Source organism: Rhinolophus sinicus, chromosome 13, assembly GCF_057876585.1.
Source record: "Rhinolophus sinicus isolate RSI-liver-muscle chromosome 13, RSI-T2T, whole genome shotgun sequence".
Classification (NCBI taxonomy): Eukaryota; Metazoa; Chordata; class Mammalia; order Chiroptera; family Rhinolophidae; genus Rhinolophus; species Rhinolophus sinicus.
The window spans coordinates 55,276,175-55,289,016 of record NC_142513.1 but is presented as its reverse complement, the minus strand read 5'-3'; the positions used below and the strand labels follow the sequence as shown (position 1 = coordinate 55,289,016).

Here is a 12,842-nt window from a genome sequence, read left to right as displayed (position 1 = left end):
TTAAACTAAGTCTGGGAGCACCAGCGATCCCTGGGGGATCCCCACTGTTTAGAATTCTTCATCCAGAAAAGTACCTGTTTATCCTATTTTTGTGTGTCCTGTCTCTAAAAACAATTCCAATCTGTGGCGATTTCCCCCACACTCTGGAACAACTTACTATCGTAAACGACCCTGGGGGTGGAACTTTGTCAGGAGGAATTTTGGAAGTCTAAACATAATTCATCCTTGGGTTTCTCCCTCATCTACAGGCCTGTTTCTACCTCCTCAAAGAATGCTAACAGATTGGTCCAGTTACATTGTTTCTTTTCAGAAAAGTGTATTGTGCTTTGGGACTTTAAAAGGTGCTTGGTAATACTATTTTTCAGTATGTATTCCACCAAAGTGGCTATTAAAAGTGACCCTTCCTAGATGGGCTTCCTTTGTGGGCCCCGGGGGCTGAGTGTGTACACCCCTGGATGCAAGCCTGGATGGAAGAACATTTTGGCCACGAGGCTTCACTCTCATCTTTAATTATCACTGCTCCCTTCCTTCCAGATGGTCCCAGTATAGATAGATATAAGCACATATAAAATCAATCAATTAATCAATCAAGCTAGATAGCTATTATTTTACCAAAAACTCTTAGCAACCTCCTGCCTGCTCCCTCCCCAGTGGGTATTTCCTACTTTATTTTCTGTCTCAGTTAAATAGTCCTATGAACCCTCCATCATGGCCGGAGCTCAGCAGTCAGAGAAAAACCGAGGTGACCAGCCATAGGGGATATACAGATGTATGCGCAGACAGAGTTAAATATAAAACAGTCCACATGAAGGGTCCCAAGGCCTCCAAACAGCTACACCCTCTCTGGGACTTCAATTCCCGTCTGAAGATGCTTATTCTATTGCTTCTCTTTTGGAACTTAGACAACTCACACTTACCCCAACTTACATTGTAGAAGACAAGTAACGGGCCGGGTCACCTGGGTGGCTTGGTGGCAGGTCTGGGTGACTCCGGGCTGTCATGCCACCTCTGCTGAGCTCACCAGCTCCTTCCCAGGTACGGAAATGTGCCTGCCTCATTGGAACCCTCCTCCATCCTCAATGAACCCTACTCCATCCATGTGCTCACCCTCTTGCTCTAAACAGAAGCAAGGACTCCCTTTGCGTTCCTCCCTTTGGGATGCAGCCCTCTTGGAAACCTGCTAACCGTTTCTGGGGTCACATTTCCCTGGTATTTGGATGGAAGCCCCCTTCGTCTTTTTGTACTTCTCTTTGACCTCTGAGTTTCTCAGGAAACTCCTGGAGCAGCCACATTTTCTCTTTTGATACTTCTCCCATTTCCCTCTACTGGGATTGTCGGCTAGTGGAGAACTGGGGTTTCATATATAAAAGTCCCCCCTTTACTTTCCTCTTGAGCCTCTTGTCCGAGGTTCCAGAGCACAGCTACCATCTGATCTACAAGCTTGCAAATCCCTTTGCTGACAAAGCCACGTAGGAAAGCAATAGCATTTGGAATTGCTTAGCTGTCTTTTGAGATTGAGATGTTCTAGACATCGCAGTGGGGATGGAGACACATGTAGGATGTGGGGTGGCTCTACCTGTAGCTCCGTGGTCCCTGGGTGGACCCTCAGCTCCTCACTCTGCAGAATCACTGCCTGACTGCCTTGGGGCGTGGGGGGGCTCCCAGCTCCACAGCCCCATGACCCTAGGGACTCAGTGACACAGGGCTGGCTCTGTAACTACCTGGACCTGCCCTCACCTGACTCCGAGGAGCCTCAGCAGCGACACTTCTGGATTCACCAAGTGAACATGTTGCTGAACAAGTGGGAGATGGAATTTGAAGAGTGGCATTTTTGTGTTTTAGTGTCAGCGTGAAATTCTTCAGTAATAACCCCCAGCAATACTATTGTATACCTGAAACCACACCTTAAAGAAACATTTAGTAACCTCTTGTTCTAAAGCAGCATTTGGGTGCCCATACCGAGACGCACCAGGTTTCTATCATGGGGAACAGACACCCCAGCGTTTACCTCTCCCCATTCCAGTAAGTTCTTGGGAGAAGAACCAGCTTGGAACCATTGATGCACCAAATGGCAAGTGTCTGAACTGACAGTGAATCTGTCTCTCTCTCTCTCTCTGGACCAGCAGAAGGCTGGAGTATTTGGATTAATGAACGTTTTGGTGCCAAGCACAAATACCATAGACATTTAGCAATAGAAACAGATAACTAAGTTATTCATCAGTTTCAAACTTGTTTAGAATGGCTTATGCAAAGCTAAAGTAAAGACGATCCCCAGTTGATGGGAAGTGAGGCAGAGTGCCAATCCAGAAAGAAGAACAAATGTGTCCAGTTTGTCTGACTTTCCCCCATAACACCAGGGTTTTTTATGTTTTCAAGTTGTTGGAGGTTGAGGGGATTTCTTCACGTTTCGGCAATGCAGCATGCTGGCTAAGAACATGCCATCTGAACACAGACCCTGGACCTGTACAAATGGGGACATACGTGAGCTCCCGCAGAGGGGTCACCGTGTGGATTAAATGCATTAATACAATGCATTAGAACAGATGTTTGGCATAGAGTCAGTGTTGATACATAGTTGCCAATATTAGTTTTATGTCATGGATCAGGACCATTGTTTGTTTGTTTGGATTATAAGAGAGTGTCTACTGTGCTCCTGATGATCTGTAGAATTTCCAAACTTCTCTCCTGGTGGATTCTAAGTGGGTTATCAGTTATACTCAAGTTCTATTGAGCTCCCATTGTACGAAAAATTTCCCGTGTAACTGCAGAGTCGTCTCAACAATGGGAGAGGCACAGCCATCTCCATTTCATAAATGAGGAGACTACGGCTCAGGGAGAGTCAGTGACTTGTCCAAGGTCACCAAAAATATAAATGGCAGAGAGAGGCTCAAACCCAGGCCTCGGCAGGCTCGTTTCAGTGTTTTTTCCACCAAACCACAGCTGCTTCTCATCTTCACCCAGAACTTATTTTTGTTGTTAGTCAAATACTATGCCCGGGATGTATAATGATGGATCACACATTAGACATGGGAATATGGTTAGAGATAGATTGCGCCCCAGACACAAACAGAAACATACACGTTTTAAGAAAAGTTTCCCTGAACAATCTCCCCCGACCCCTGAAAATTGAAATAGTTCTAGAATTCTTTTTCTTCCTTTTGGATGTTAAATGGTATCTTTAGGTCAAGTTTTCATATAGTATTTACCTGGACTCAGCCTCTGAATGACAGTAAGTATTGTGCAACAGTTGATTGATTAGGGAAACCTATCTAGAGTATCAATTCATTGCAGTTTAGACCACAAGCCATTCAAAGCACATTTCAAATTCAAAGCTAGATGGTCTTCTTCCTCGAGAGGTTTGCCCTGCCCTCCCTGACTGTTGGCCCAGGCTCAGAGGGGAAGTATGTCCCCTATCAGGCCAAAAGTCAATAGACTGCCAATAGCACCCACATACTCACGAACAAATCAGACACTTGGAGTTTGGGAATCTCCTTTCCCAAAATGGTCTCAATAGAGGAAAAACAAGACAAATGCAATGTAGAAACCCTCGTAGCATAGAAGAGGCTGGCATCTGGCTTTTCCTTACCAAATGATCTTGAGATACCCAAAGATACAAAACCAGGTGTGTTGCAAGATAGTAAGGGAATCATTTTGAAATCAGTATATTGAAATCTAAATGTCAAGCAATTGTAGCTGCACTGACTGATGTAAAACGATATCAATTAAATTCCCATGACTTCCTTGTTTGGGGGCAAAATGACCTGCTGAGCTTAGTAGTGAGGGGTTATGAGCAGGTCTGTACCTGGGGGTGGGGGGTGAGGGGTGGGGGCTACCACCAGGAACCACATAAGGTCTACAGGTGAGCCTGAACTTGTATGCACACTTGGGTGAGGCAGTCCTTAATTTTTTCCTCCTTCATAGCTCTGTAGTGAAGGGAAGGGAGGCTGACATTGAGCTGGTGTTTGGTCAAAATAAGAAAGAGAGGTGCCTGTCGTTTGAATAGGGCTGGCTACCAGACAGGTGGGAAAGCCCGGGCCTCCCTTCTTCAGGTTGAACTTATGTTAAGTTTGTTGAATGAATGTCATCTGGAAAGCAAAGCCATCTCCTAAAGAACCACAGGAACACTGCAGACACTTATAAGTTACTCCCTTTGGGATGAAAAGTCAAGTTCAAGGACAACGATCTTTAAGGAGTAGTACCTTTTCGTTTCACAGAAGTAACAGATTCCTAGGAGCCTGCACTGGTTTCTGATAATCCCTGTTTCTTTATGCTCAGTTTCATTCGGGACTATCCCTTGTCTTTCCCTGGATGACAGACTTCTCAAAATATTGGTGATCATGCCTCTTAAGTGGTGACCAAATTTTGGGACCATACATGGTAAAAGCTAGTCTCGAGTTTAATTCATTTGGTAACCAGTCTGTCGGGGAAAAAGTGCACTTTAAACCTGCAGAATCTGGGCTATGCCCCTTCACCTCTCTTCTGAGAAATGGGGATACCTGTTCCTGCATGCTTCCTGGAAGCAGCCCGCGTTACTGGGAACGTGACTCGAAAAACTCCCTGTCCCTATGTGACCTATTCATTTTATTTTGCCTCTGTTTATCTAAGAATTCCTGTGTTTGGTCCCACATGGGGCGGTTGAAGAGCTGAGTGAAGGGTCATATTGTATGGGATCTCCTCACGCCTCCGTTCTGTTACTACACACACTAGGGAGGCAGTGAGTCGTGCTTTGGAGAGGCTCGGAAGGAGAGAAAGCAGACAGAGGTTTCTCACCAAAGGTTACAGAAACTCCTTGAAAAAGATGCCAGGTTACTGCGAAGCCCCTTTTGTCACAACTCTGGCTATTAAATAAACACTTGCAAATGGAGAGACAGTTTGAGACAGCATGAGAGGTGGGCAGACAAACCACCCACCATTCCATATGTCTATTCAGGAAGTAAGCACCTGTCTATCACCTGAGAAGGAAACACAGGAGCAGGGCTAGTGAAAAAAGGAGGCTGGGACCTCAGCCGCCACCACCCACCACTACCACCACCACCCATCACTGCAACTCAGATGATTTCACTGGGGCCCGTCTCCCCACAAGCAGAACATGGCACAAATCTACAAGGAACCGTCCCCTTCAGAGCATGGAGAACCCAGCTCATTGCTAATACCATCAGGCCTGGAAGGTGGCAGCAAAATGCAGCCCCAGAGAAGGTAGTGCTGCCTGGATGTGTGGGTGCCCCACCCAGAGCGGTGCCCTGCTGTGTTTGCCATCCAGCAGAGTCTGCCCCAGTTGTTAATTGGAGATCACATCCCTTATAAAGGGCTTGCCTGTCGTGGGCTGTGGTAGTGGCACAGCAGGAAACCTCTTCTTTGTATGTGTAAAGATGCCATTTTTGGGTACATTCCTATATAGCTTGGCAGGAGACCCTTTCCCAGTTCCCCTTCAGTTGCCCTTCAGAGCACAGCCAATCTCTTTTCTAGGCATTTGCCGGAAAAACCACTTAAGACTCGCCTGAAAAATCACTAGTCTATGATGCACGGGAGAAGAAGAAGGTCCATGCATAGGTTTTTCAGGTTTCTGCCACAGATGCCTGAAGAATTGGCATCCTTTTAACAGCGGGTAACATTTTTTTGTTATATTTCTACTGGAGGATCCTAAAGCCAGATGGAGAAAGTGATGGATCTCCTTAAGCTGACAACCTGGCACTCAGCACGACCTGCAAGTCTGTCCCTTGAGCTCAGCGTGCTGAGCTCCAGGCGTCGGGCGATCGGGCTCAGCGGGCTGTAGACGCACTGGAAATTACTCTTCCCGGGAGGTTGCCGCCGGGCGCAGAAGTACCTACCTACTTAGAGAACACCCAACTTTGCAGCCTAAGAAAAAAAAACAAAAAACCGCGCAGCTCACCATTTCCGCTAGATGGCGCGATTTCCCCTAATCCGTCCTCAAGACACCCGATTTATAAAATAAATACAAGTCCAACGCCTTCTGAAACCACACTACATAATAGCTTGCAGGCTCCCATTAAAATCTCAGTTTGGGGGGATTGAGTCTATCTCTGAGCAAATCCAAAGCAATTACATTCACAGGATGCAGTCAAGAATTGCATCCGAGCGCCCCCACCTCGGTGTTCCCCCTAAATACACCTGTCCCGCTGCCCCAGCTGGTTCCCTGGGATGAGCCACGGCAGGAGCCAGGCGCGGAGTGGTCGCTGGGCCGGGTCCGCCCGGCCCACCCTTCCACGTAGGGACGCCAGGGGCACTGGGGAAGCCTACCCCTTAGCACTCAAGCCGAGTCCCGCACGTTACCGCACAGTGGCAGTCCCAGGCAAAGGGCCGCTGGGACCCGAGCCCACACGGTGCTCAGCGCCGATGCCCAGGTGGGCAAGGGCTCGTCCCGCAGCTCTGCAGCTGGCCTAGGCAGCCCGGCGCGGGGCCGGAGGAGGGGGCCCGGCGTAGGGCCAATGGGGGTTCACGGCGGGACAGCCGGTGGCCGGCTCAGTCCCAGGTTCCCAGGAGGAGGTGGCTGTGCGGGAGAAAGGGAGCTCCCAGCCCGCACACAGCGGAGGAGACGTTCAGCGGGGCTGTCCAACCACGCGCGCTGCTGGCTGCCCGGGGAGAGCCTTTTAGGAAAAAAGAGCAAATACCAAACCACAAAAACTTTACAGCTGCCAAGAGCTGAGGCGATCGAGGCGCGGCGAAGCTCCAAATGGGAGCAAGATGGGAGCAAGAAGAGCCGCGGGATGGGGAGGACCCAGGCAGCGCGGTGGCCCCGGCAAGTGTCGCAGCTCCCAGCCCGCGCTTACCTTGGCGGCTGCATGAGCCCCTGCGGCCCGCGGGGGGTGGCGTGGCGGGGCTGCGGGCGAAGAGGGGGTGCCGGGGCGCTGCTCGTCGCCCCCCGGGCAAGGCGGGAGGGGCGCAGTAGGCGATGGTCCCCTCCGCCCCGGCCGGTTCAGCAGCGGCCCGGGGCGCGCCGCCTGCTCCCGGGCTGCATCCTGCGAGCGCCCGGAGGAGCCCGCAGGGGAGCGAACAGCTAGTGCGTCCCCAGCCCAGCGGCTCCGGCGGAGCAGCCCGCGCTGGAGAGACAACTGCAGAGTCGGGTGGCTCGGGCCACCCCCTCTGTCGCCCGGCCCCCACCCGCTGCCGCCCAGCGCGGCGTTGCGAGGTTCGTTTGCGCGCAGCGAGGAGGGGGCGGGCCAGGAGCCCCGGGCGCGGGCGGGGGGCGAGCGCGGGCGGGGGAGGAGGTGGGGGTGCGGGTTCGGGTTGCCCCGCCCCGCGGCGGCCGCACCCTCCCGCATCAGCGCCGGATGGGTGGCTGGGGTTGAGTGCGCACAGGAAAAGTCAAGACTTCGCTAAACGCAAGGGTTCGGGGGGCGTAGGCCACTGCGGCGCCCCCCAAGGTACCCCCAACTTTCCTACTCTCCTTCTGGGATGCCGTGGAGAGCACGTTTTCCACCCTCAGTTCCGTGATGGTCCGAGGGAGAGGTTTCCGCGGGAGGTAGTCACAGCCGGCAGACACATAGCTGCTGTCTGCCGAGAAGCACCTTTGTTCTACCGAGATGTTATTTTTGTTGAAGTATCTTATTTAAAAAAATTAATACATATGCATGAGATGTGTAATCCACGAACACGTCCTTTTACCCGACGCAGGCGTCGCTAGAGGGAAAAGGAGACCACATCGCGCCCCTTCCCGGTGCCGCCGCTCGGGAGAGGTAACGGCGGGTCCGTGTACGCGCCGCTGCGGTCCCTGCCGTCCTGGCTCTGCGCTGTTTCACGCACACGTACAGGTTACAAGTGGATTCTCACGGGCTTTTCAAAAGAAGGTTTCACCATGCAGCGCATGCTCACACTGGCGAGAACACGGCCGCTTCAGCAGCGGCAAATCCCCAGAGGCTTTCGGAGTCCAGGGAAAGACCCGGGCAGTGAAACAGCGGCGAGCCACCCAAACGCCATGTGCAAATGTGAAACCCCACCTGGGCCCCGAAGTCCGCCTGCACACGCAGCTCACGCCCAAGGGGACATCACTGGGGGAGAGACATGCGCCGGTGCATTTCAGACAAGGTGATGACCTCCGGGTTCGTAACAGAAAACAAGCCGTCTGGGATTTTCATATGACTGGGAACTCTTTGCATTTGCAAAATGAAAAGGCATCATCCGCATGAAAGCACCATGGCTACTGGTGCTGGTGGTCTTGAGGAATGTGGTTTTCACAACCGTCTGCGTCTTATTGGCCAACTGTATTGAAACAATCTATAAGGGCGATGTAAATAAAATCCATGGAATTTAGCAGGAAGGGACTGGGTATGGGGAAGGCTGGTTTCTATAATTAGCTCTGAGCTTGGGCACGACATTGGGCAAATTAAGGCACTGCTGGGTCTCAGTTTCCCCATCTGTAGATAGAGGAGGTGTACTATTAGGGGGGTGCAAAAGAAATTGCGGTTTAAAAGGTAAACAACGAAAAAATTGCAAAAACTGCGATTCCTTTTGCAGCAATCTAAGAGATATTATGTGTGTGCGTGTACGTGTGTGTGTGTGTGTGTGTGTGTGTACAGTTCTAGCCCTAGTATTTGGTGAATAACCGAGTTCTTCCTTTATTCACCTTTCAGCTCAGCTCCAACAGCTCCTCCTTAGGGAATGGCTCTTCTCACACCTCAGGCTCTTCCTTCCTAACGTTGATCTCACTTTGCAAGTGTGCACTGTTAGGGTGACCCTTCCACAAGGGTGGGCCTCTCCCGCCAGACTGGCAGCAGCCAGGAGGGCAGGAACCAGGACTGCCTCGGGTCCTCATTGTATCCCCAGCACTTAGTACCGTGCCTGCTGGCATGCAATAGGCACACCACAAGAACTTCAGAATATCACACAAGCCGCTTGGCATTTTCAAAAGACCTGTAAGTGGAAACATCTTGTTTTAAAATGGAGCCTTTGGAAAGGACCCAGCAGGGTTTCCCCGTCTTGGGGGACAAACAGTCCCCTGTCCAGATGAGGACAGCCAATATTCTGAGCTCAGCCATAGGCTGCCCAGGCGTCTAGCAGCTATTTACCTTGACGAGCATAAGCTCCAGTGGAGAAGAGAGCGAATATTAATGCTACTTATTAAGTACTTGATTAAGTCAGAACCATGCATAGGACGTTGCAATACACAGATGAGCACTCAGAGTTAAATGAGACCGCGGGGTGTGTTTAGGGCACAAATGAACAAATGTATGTGCTTGCAACCAACAATCTAGAAATATTACTAATACAAAGCTCCAGGGAACGCTTGCCTTTCTTTATTGCAATGGGCCTGAATTCCTTAAAAATATGAACAGGAAATAGGCTAACCTGGGTTCAAGAGTTAAAAAAAAAAAAAGTAAGGTCATTCAGAAACAAGGGGCTGGGTGAGGGTGTGAACGTCTAAGGCAGCAGAAGATTGGCATCTATTAATTCCTGTCTTGTCCAGGGTGCAGTGTGGCCAAGGGAGAGGTTAAAATCTGGCCTCACACAGAGGAAAACAGGAGAGCTGCGGTTTCCACCCCTTCTTGGCCACCCTTTCCTCTTCTCTTTCTGTGAGGGATCGTTCTCCATGCCCCTTAGTTGATGGGGAGAGCCTTTGCCTACAGAGACGGGTGCTGTGGGTGGCACCTGGTGAGGCTCGAGCAGGTGGCAGGAGGCGCCCAGCTCAGGGAAAGGTGGCGCTGCCAGGGTGTAGAGCAATGTGTGTCTCTGACAGTGAGGGGTGGTGCCTGTGGGACGAGAGTGCCTTCTCGGAAAGTGGACTCCTGGTGAAACCAACTCAGGATTTCTTCCCAGCTGACAAAACAATGTGAATTGGCAAGTCTCTTTACTCAGGGCTGGCATCGGGGGCTGTCTTTGAATTGGGTGCCATCCCATTACATTCTTCTGGGTAAATTCAGGTTCAAAAGTAAAAGGGCAGCGTAAGGGAGAAGCAGGTCAGGAGCTTTCCTAGGAGTCTGTTCAAGAAGGAGGGGACAACTGTCCCACCCTTGGCTTCAGTGGGACCCGGGGAGGGAAGGGGGACTGGGGACTTGTTTGCACAGATGGGGAGAAGCTGTGCAGGCTGGATGCCCTCAGAGGCAGCTCTGCCCGCTCTAATCAACCCGCCTTCGGTCACACACTTACTCTGTGTGACGGGCATGATGCTTGAACCTGTGGCAGGCATGTACTTGGGGGGACACAACCTCTGCCCTTAAGTGCCCTGGCAGTGCAGTGGGAGGAAGAAAATAAGAGCAGATAGGCCTCCGTGACTGGGATGTGGGCTTAGCACCTCTGTTTTCCCATCTCATCAGCCCCCCCACCCCATATCATCCTAGTGAAACAGGGCGCTTATGTAAATGCAGATGTAAAGCCTGTCTTTCAGCCTCCTCTTCCAATCAGACTGCTGCTCACAAACCCCGATAGACATTTTGGAATTGACACTTGAAGACAGAGGGGAACAAGAGACCGAAGGAAAATGCAAATACAGTGTCATGGGATTTAAAAGTCGGGCAGGCTTATTGCTAGTTGGAAGGACTAGGAAAGTCTGTATTGGAGAGGTGTCACCGGACATGCTCTCTTGCCGGATGGGTTTGCTTTTAGTGTGAATGACAGGGAAGGAGGGAGCGTACTCCAAGCAGGGGAATTACATGACTAAAGCGTGAGGATGGTGAAAGGTGGGCATGTGCAGTAAGGAGCAGTTAAGCCGTTGGAATGTGTGTACTGGAGAAGAGGTAAGTGAGGAAGGAGGGAGGTGAGGGCCAAAATGGGGAGGACCTTGGTTGCAGAATGGGCAATAGGGAGCCACTGAAGGTTATTGAGCAGAGGAGTAAGGCAAGCGAAGCTGCACTTTACATAGGTCAATGGAAGATGGTTTGGAGAGACAGGAGGTGGAAGACCAGCTAGAAGATTCTACTAATCCTGGCATGACGTTATCAAGAACATGACCCAAGGTGCCTAGAGTGTACTGGGAACTATGGGGCTGATGGGCGACGCACATGCTTTGCAGAAGGAGGAAATGGAGGGTCAGAGGTGGTAAGTGCTCATTGCAGAGACTGGGAAATCACGAGGAGACGCTTGGGAGGGGCGGAGGTGGATGGTGATTGGACCACCACTGTGGTGTCAGCATGGGAGGGGGCCCCCAAACCATACTGAGAAAATCCCTTGATTTTCCATGTTTGAGAGTAGGTAACCTGTGTTAAACCTAAAAAACCCCTGCCTGTGCCCATCTTGAATCTTTTTCCCACAGGCTAGTATGAAGGATTTTGTTGTTGTTAAATAAGCAAACTATCAGCCTAAGGAATAGAGAGCAAATAACATATTTCTACGTTGTCGTTTCATGAATTTGGACCACAGAACAAGGTGACAGGAAAGCAAACTTTTCCACGAGGCATTGCTGGCTGGTTTGGCCGCAAAACAGTTGGAGGGTGTGGGCAGCTACAGTCACGGGAGAACAGCGGGGAGGTGGTCCGCAAGCCTGCCCACCCCGCCCACCACAGCACCCACAAAAGCCTGTCTATGACAACTTAAAAACCTTGGGGCCAGCTGGCACCCTGCGTTCCCTCATGGTGACTTGGCAAGCTGGACAGGCTTGCTGACTTTTTTGTCTGGAGGCAAGGTCAGTTTGGGTTGTTTTGCTATCATTTACTGAGCATCAACCCTGCCAGAACATTCTATATCTGTTATGCACGTTTCCTCAGCCTCCGTAACACCCTATGAGGTGGGTGTGAATATTCCCATTTTAGCAGGAACTGAGGTTCAAAGGAGTTAAGTGAGCAGATGAACAGGTGGTAGAGTTAGGGTTCAAATCCACATTCATCTGGGTCCCAAACCAGGGCATTTGCCGTGAAGCATGTGGCCTGTTTCCCTCAACCCTCCTCTCCTCATCTTTCCTGCTGGGTTTAAGACAGATACACGTACACCTGCCACTGAGGGGAGCAAACTTGGGTCCCACTTTCTGCAGCGGAGTATGAATGGCATGCTGTCACCTCCAGCCAAGAGGACCCAGTGTCCACAGTTCTGCTGGTGGGTGGTTTTCCAGGTGGGCTTGGGAGGGCTTTGTGAGTCTGTGAACCCTGGGGAAGCTCAGACAGACACTGGGATCCTTTAAGTACTCAGATGAGCTTCCCAGGAAGTGACTGGGTCACACCTGTTTCTAAAGACCTTAGAAGACCTTGGTCTTCAAATTTGGACCCTTTGGGAAGGAACTTATTGGCTAATATACATACATTCTCATCAATTAACTAGGGTCCCCCCTCTCCACCCACCTTGGTTCCTAACTAACTCACCAACATCTCTGAAAACTAAAATGACTCATTAACATATGAAGGCCAGATCCCATGATCCCTAGAAGCTGGTCTTTGGAATACACTCAATTCAATAGAAAAACAGAAGCAAACAACTATTCCTTTTCTAGGGTGGGTTACTTTGCGTGTATGGCCTGGTTGCAAGGAGTGACCAGGGCACGTGGCTTAGTAGGGTAAAACCTTCAGTCCATTTCTCTCTCTGGTCCTCATTTTCTTTTATATAAAACAGTGGTTTCCAACTTGAGATCCTTTTATAGTTCTAAAATTCTACAATTTCATGAAGATAAAATAATACATAATTTTATTACTCAGTAGAGTGAAAATTCAGTGAAACTCAATAACTCCAGTTCTCTTGACAATTTTTGGACTTTTGCTCTTGACTCTGATTCTTCAAATATTTTCTGTAAGCAAGCAGGATATAAATAGTAACAACATCCCAACTCTAGACTTTGGGATTACAAATTCATAGGAATCTTATTAACAGTTGTCAATCTGTAACATCCTTATTTTTCTCTCCTTTGGTAGTGCTCATGGTAACTTATATTGTCATAAATGTCTGGATTTGGGAGTTATGTGCTAGTA

At 50.1% G+C, this 12,842-nt stretch overlaps 1 protein-coding gene across 1 annotated transcript in view; it reads right to left on the bottom strand.

Annotated features, from left to right (window-relative positions):
- RGMA (repulsive guidance molecule BMP co-receptor a) overlaps window positions 1–7,100 on the bottom strand; it is a 29,334-nt gene extending 22,234 nt beyond the window's left edge. The window contains exon 1 of the mRNA XM_019726688.3: window positions 6,789–7,100. Coding sequence (XP_019582247.2) covers window positions 6,789–6,802 — 14 coding nt within the window. The 5' untranslated portion in view covers window positions 6,803–7,100. The remainder of the gene's footprint in view (window positions 1–6,788) is intronic.
- Window positions 7,101–12,842: the final 5,742 nt, after the last annotated feature.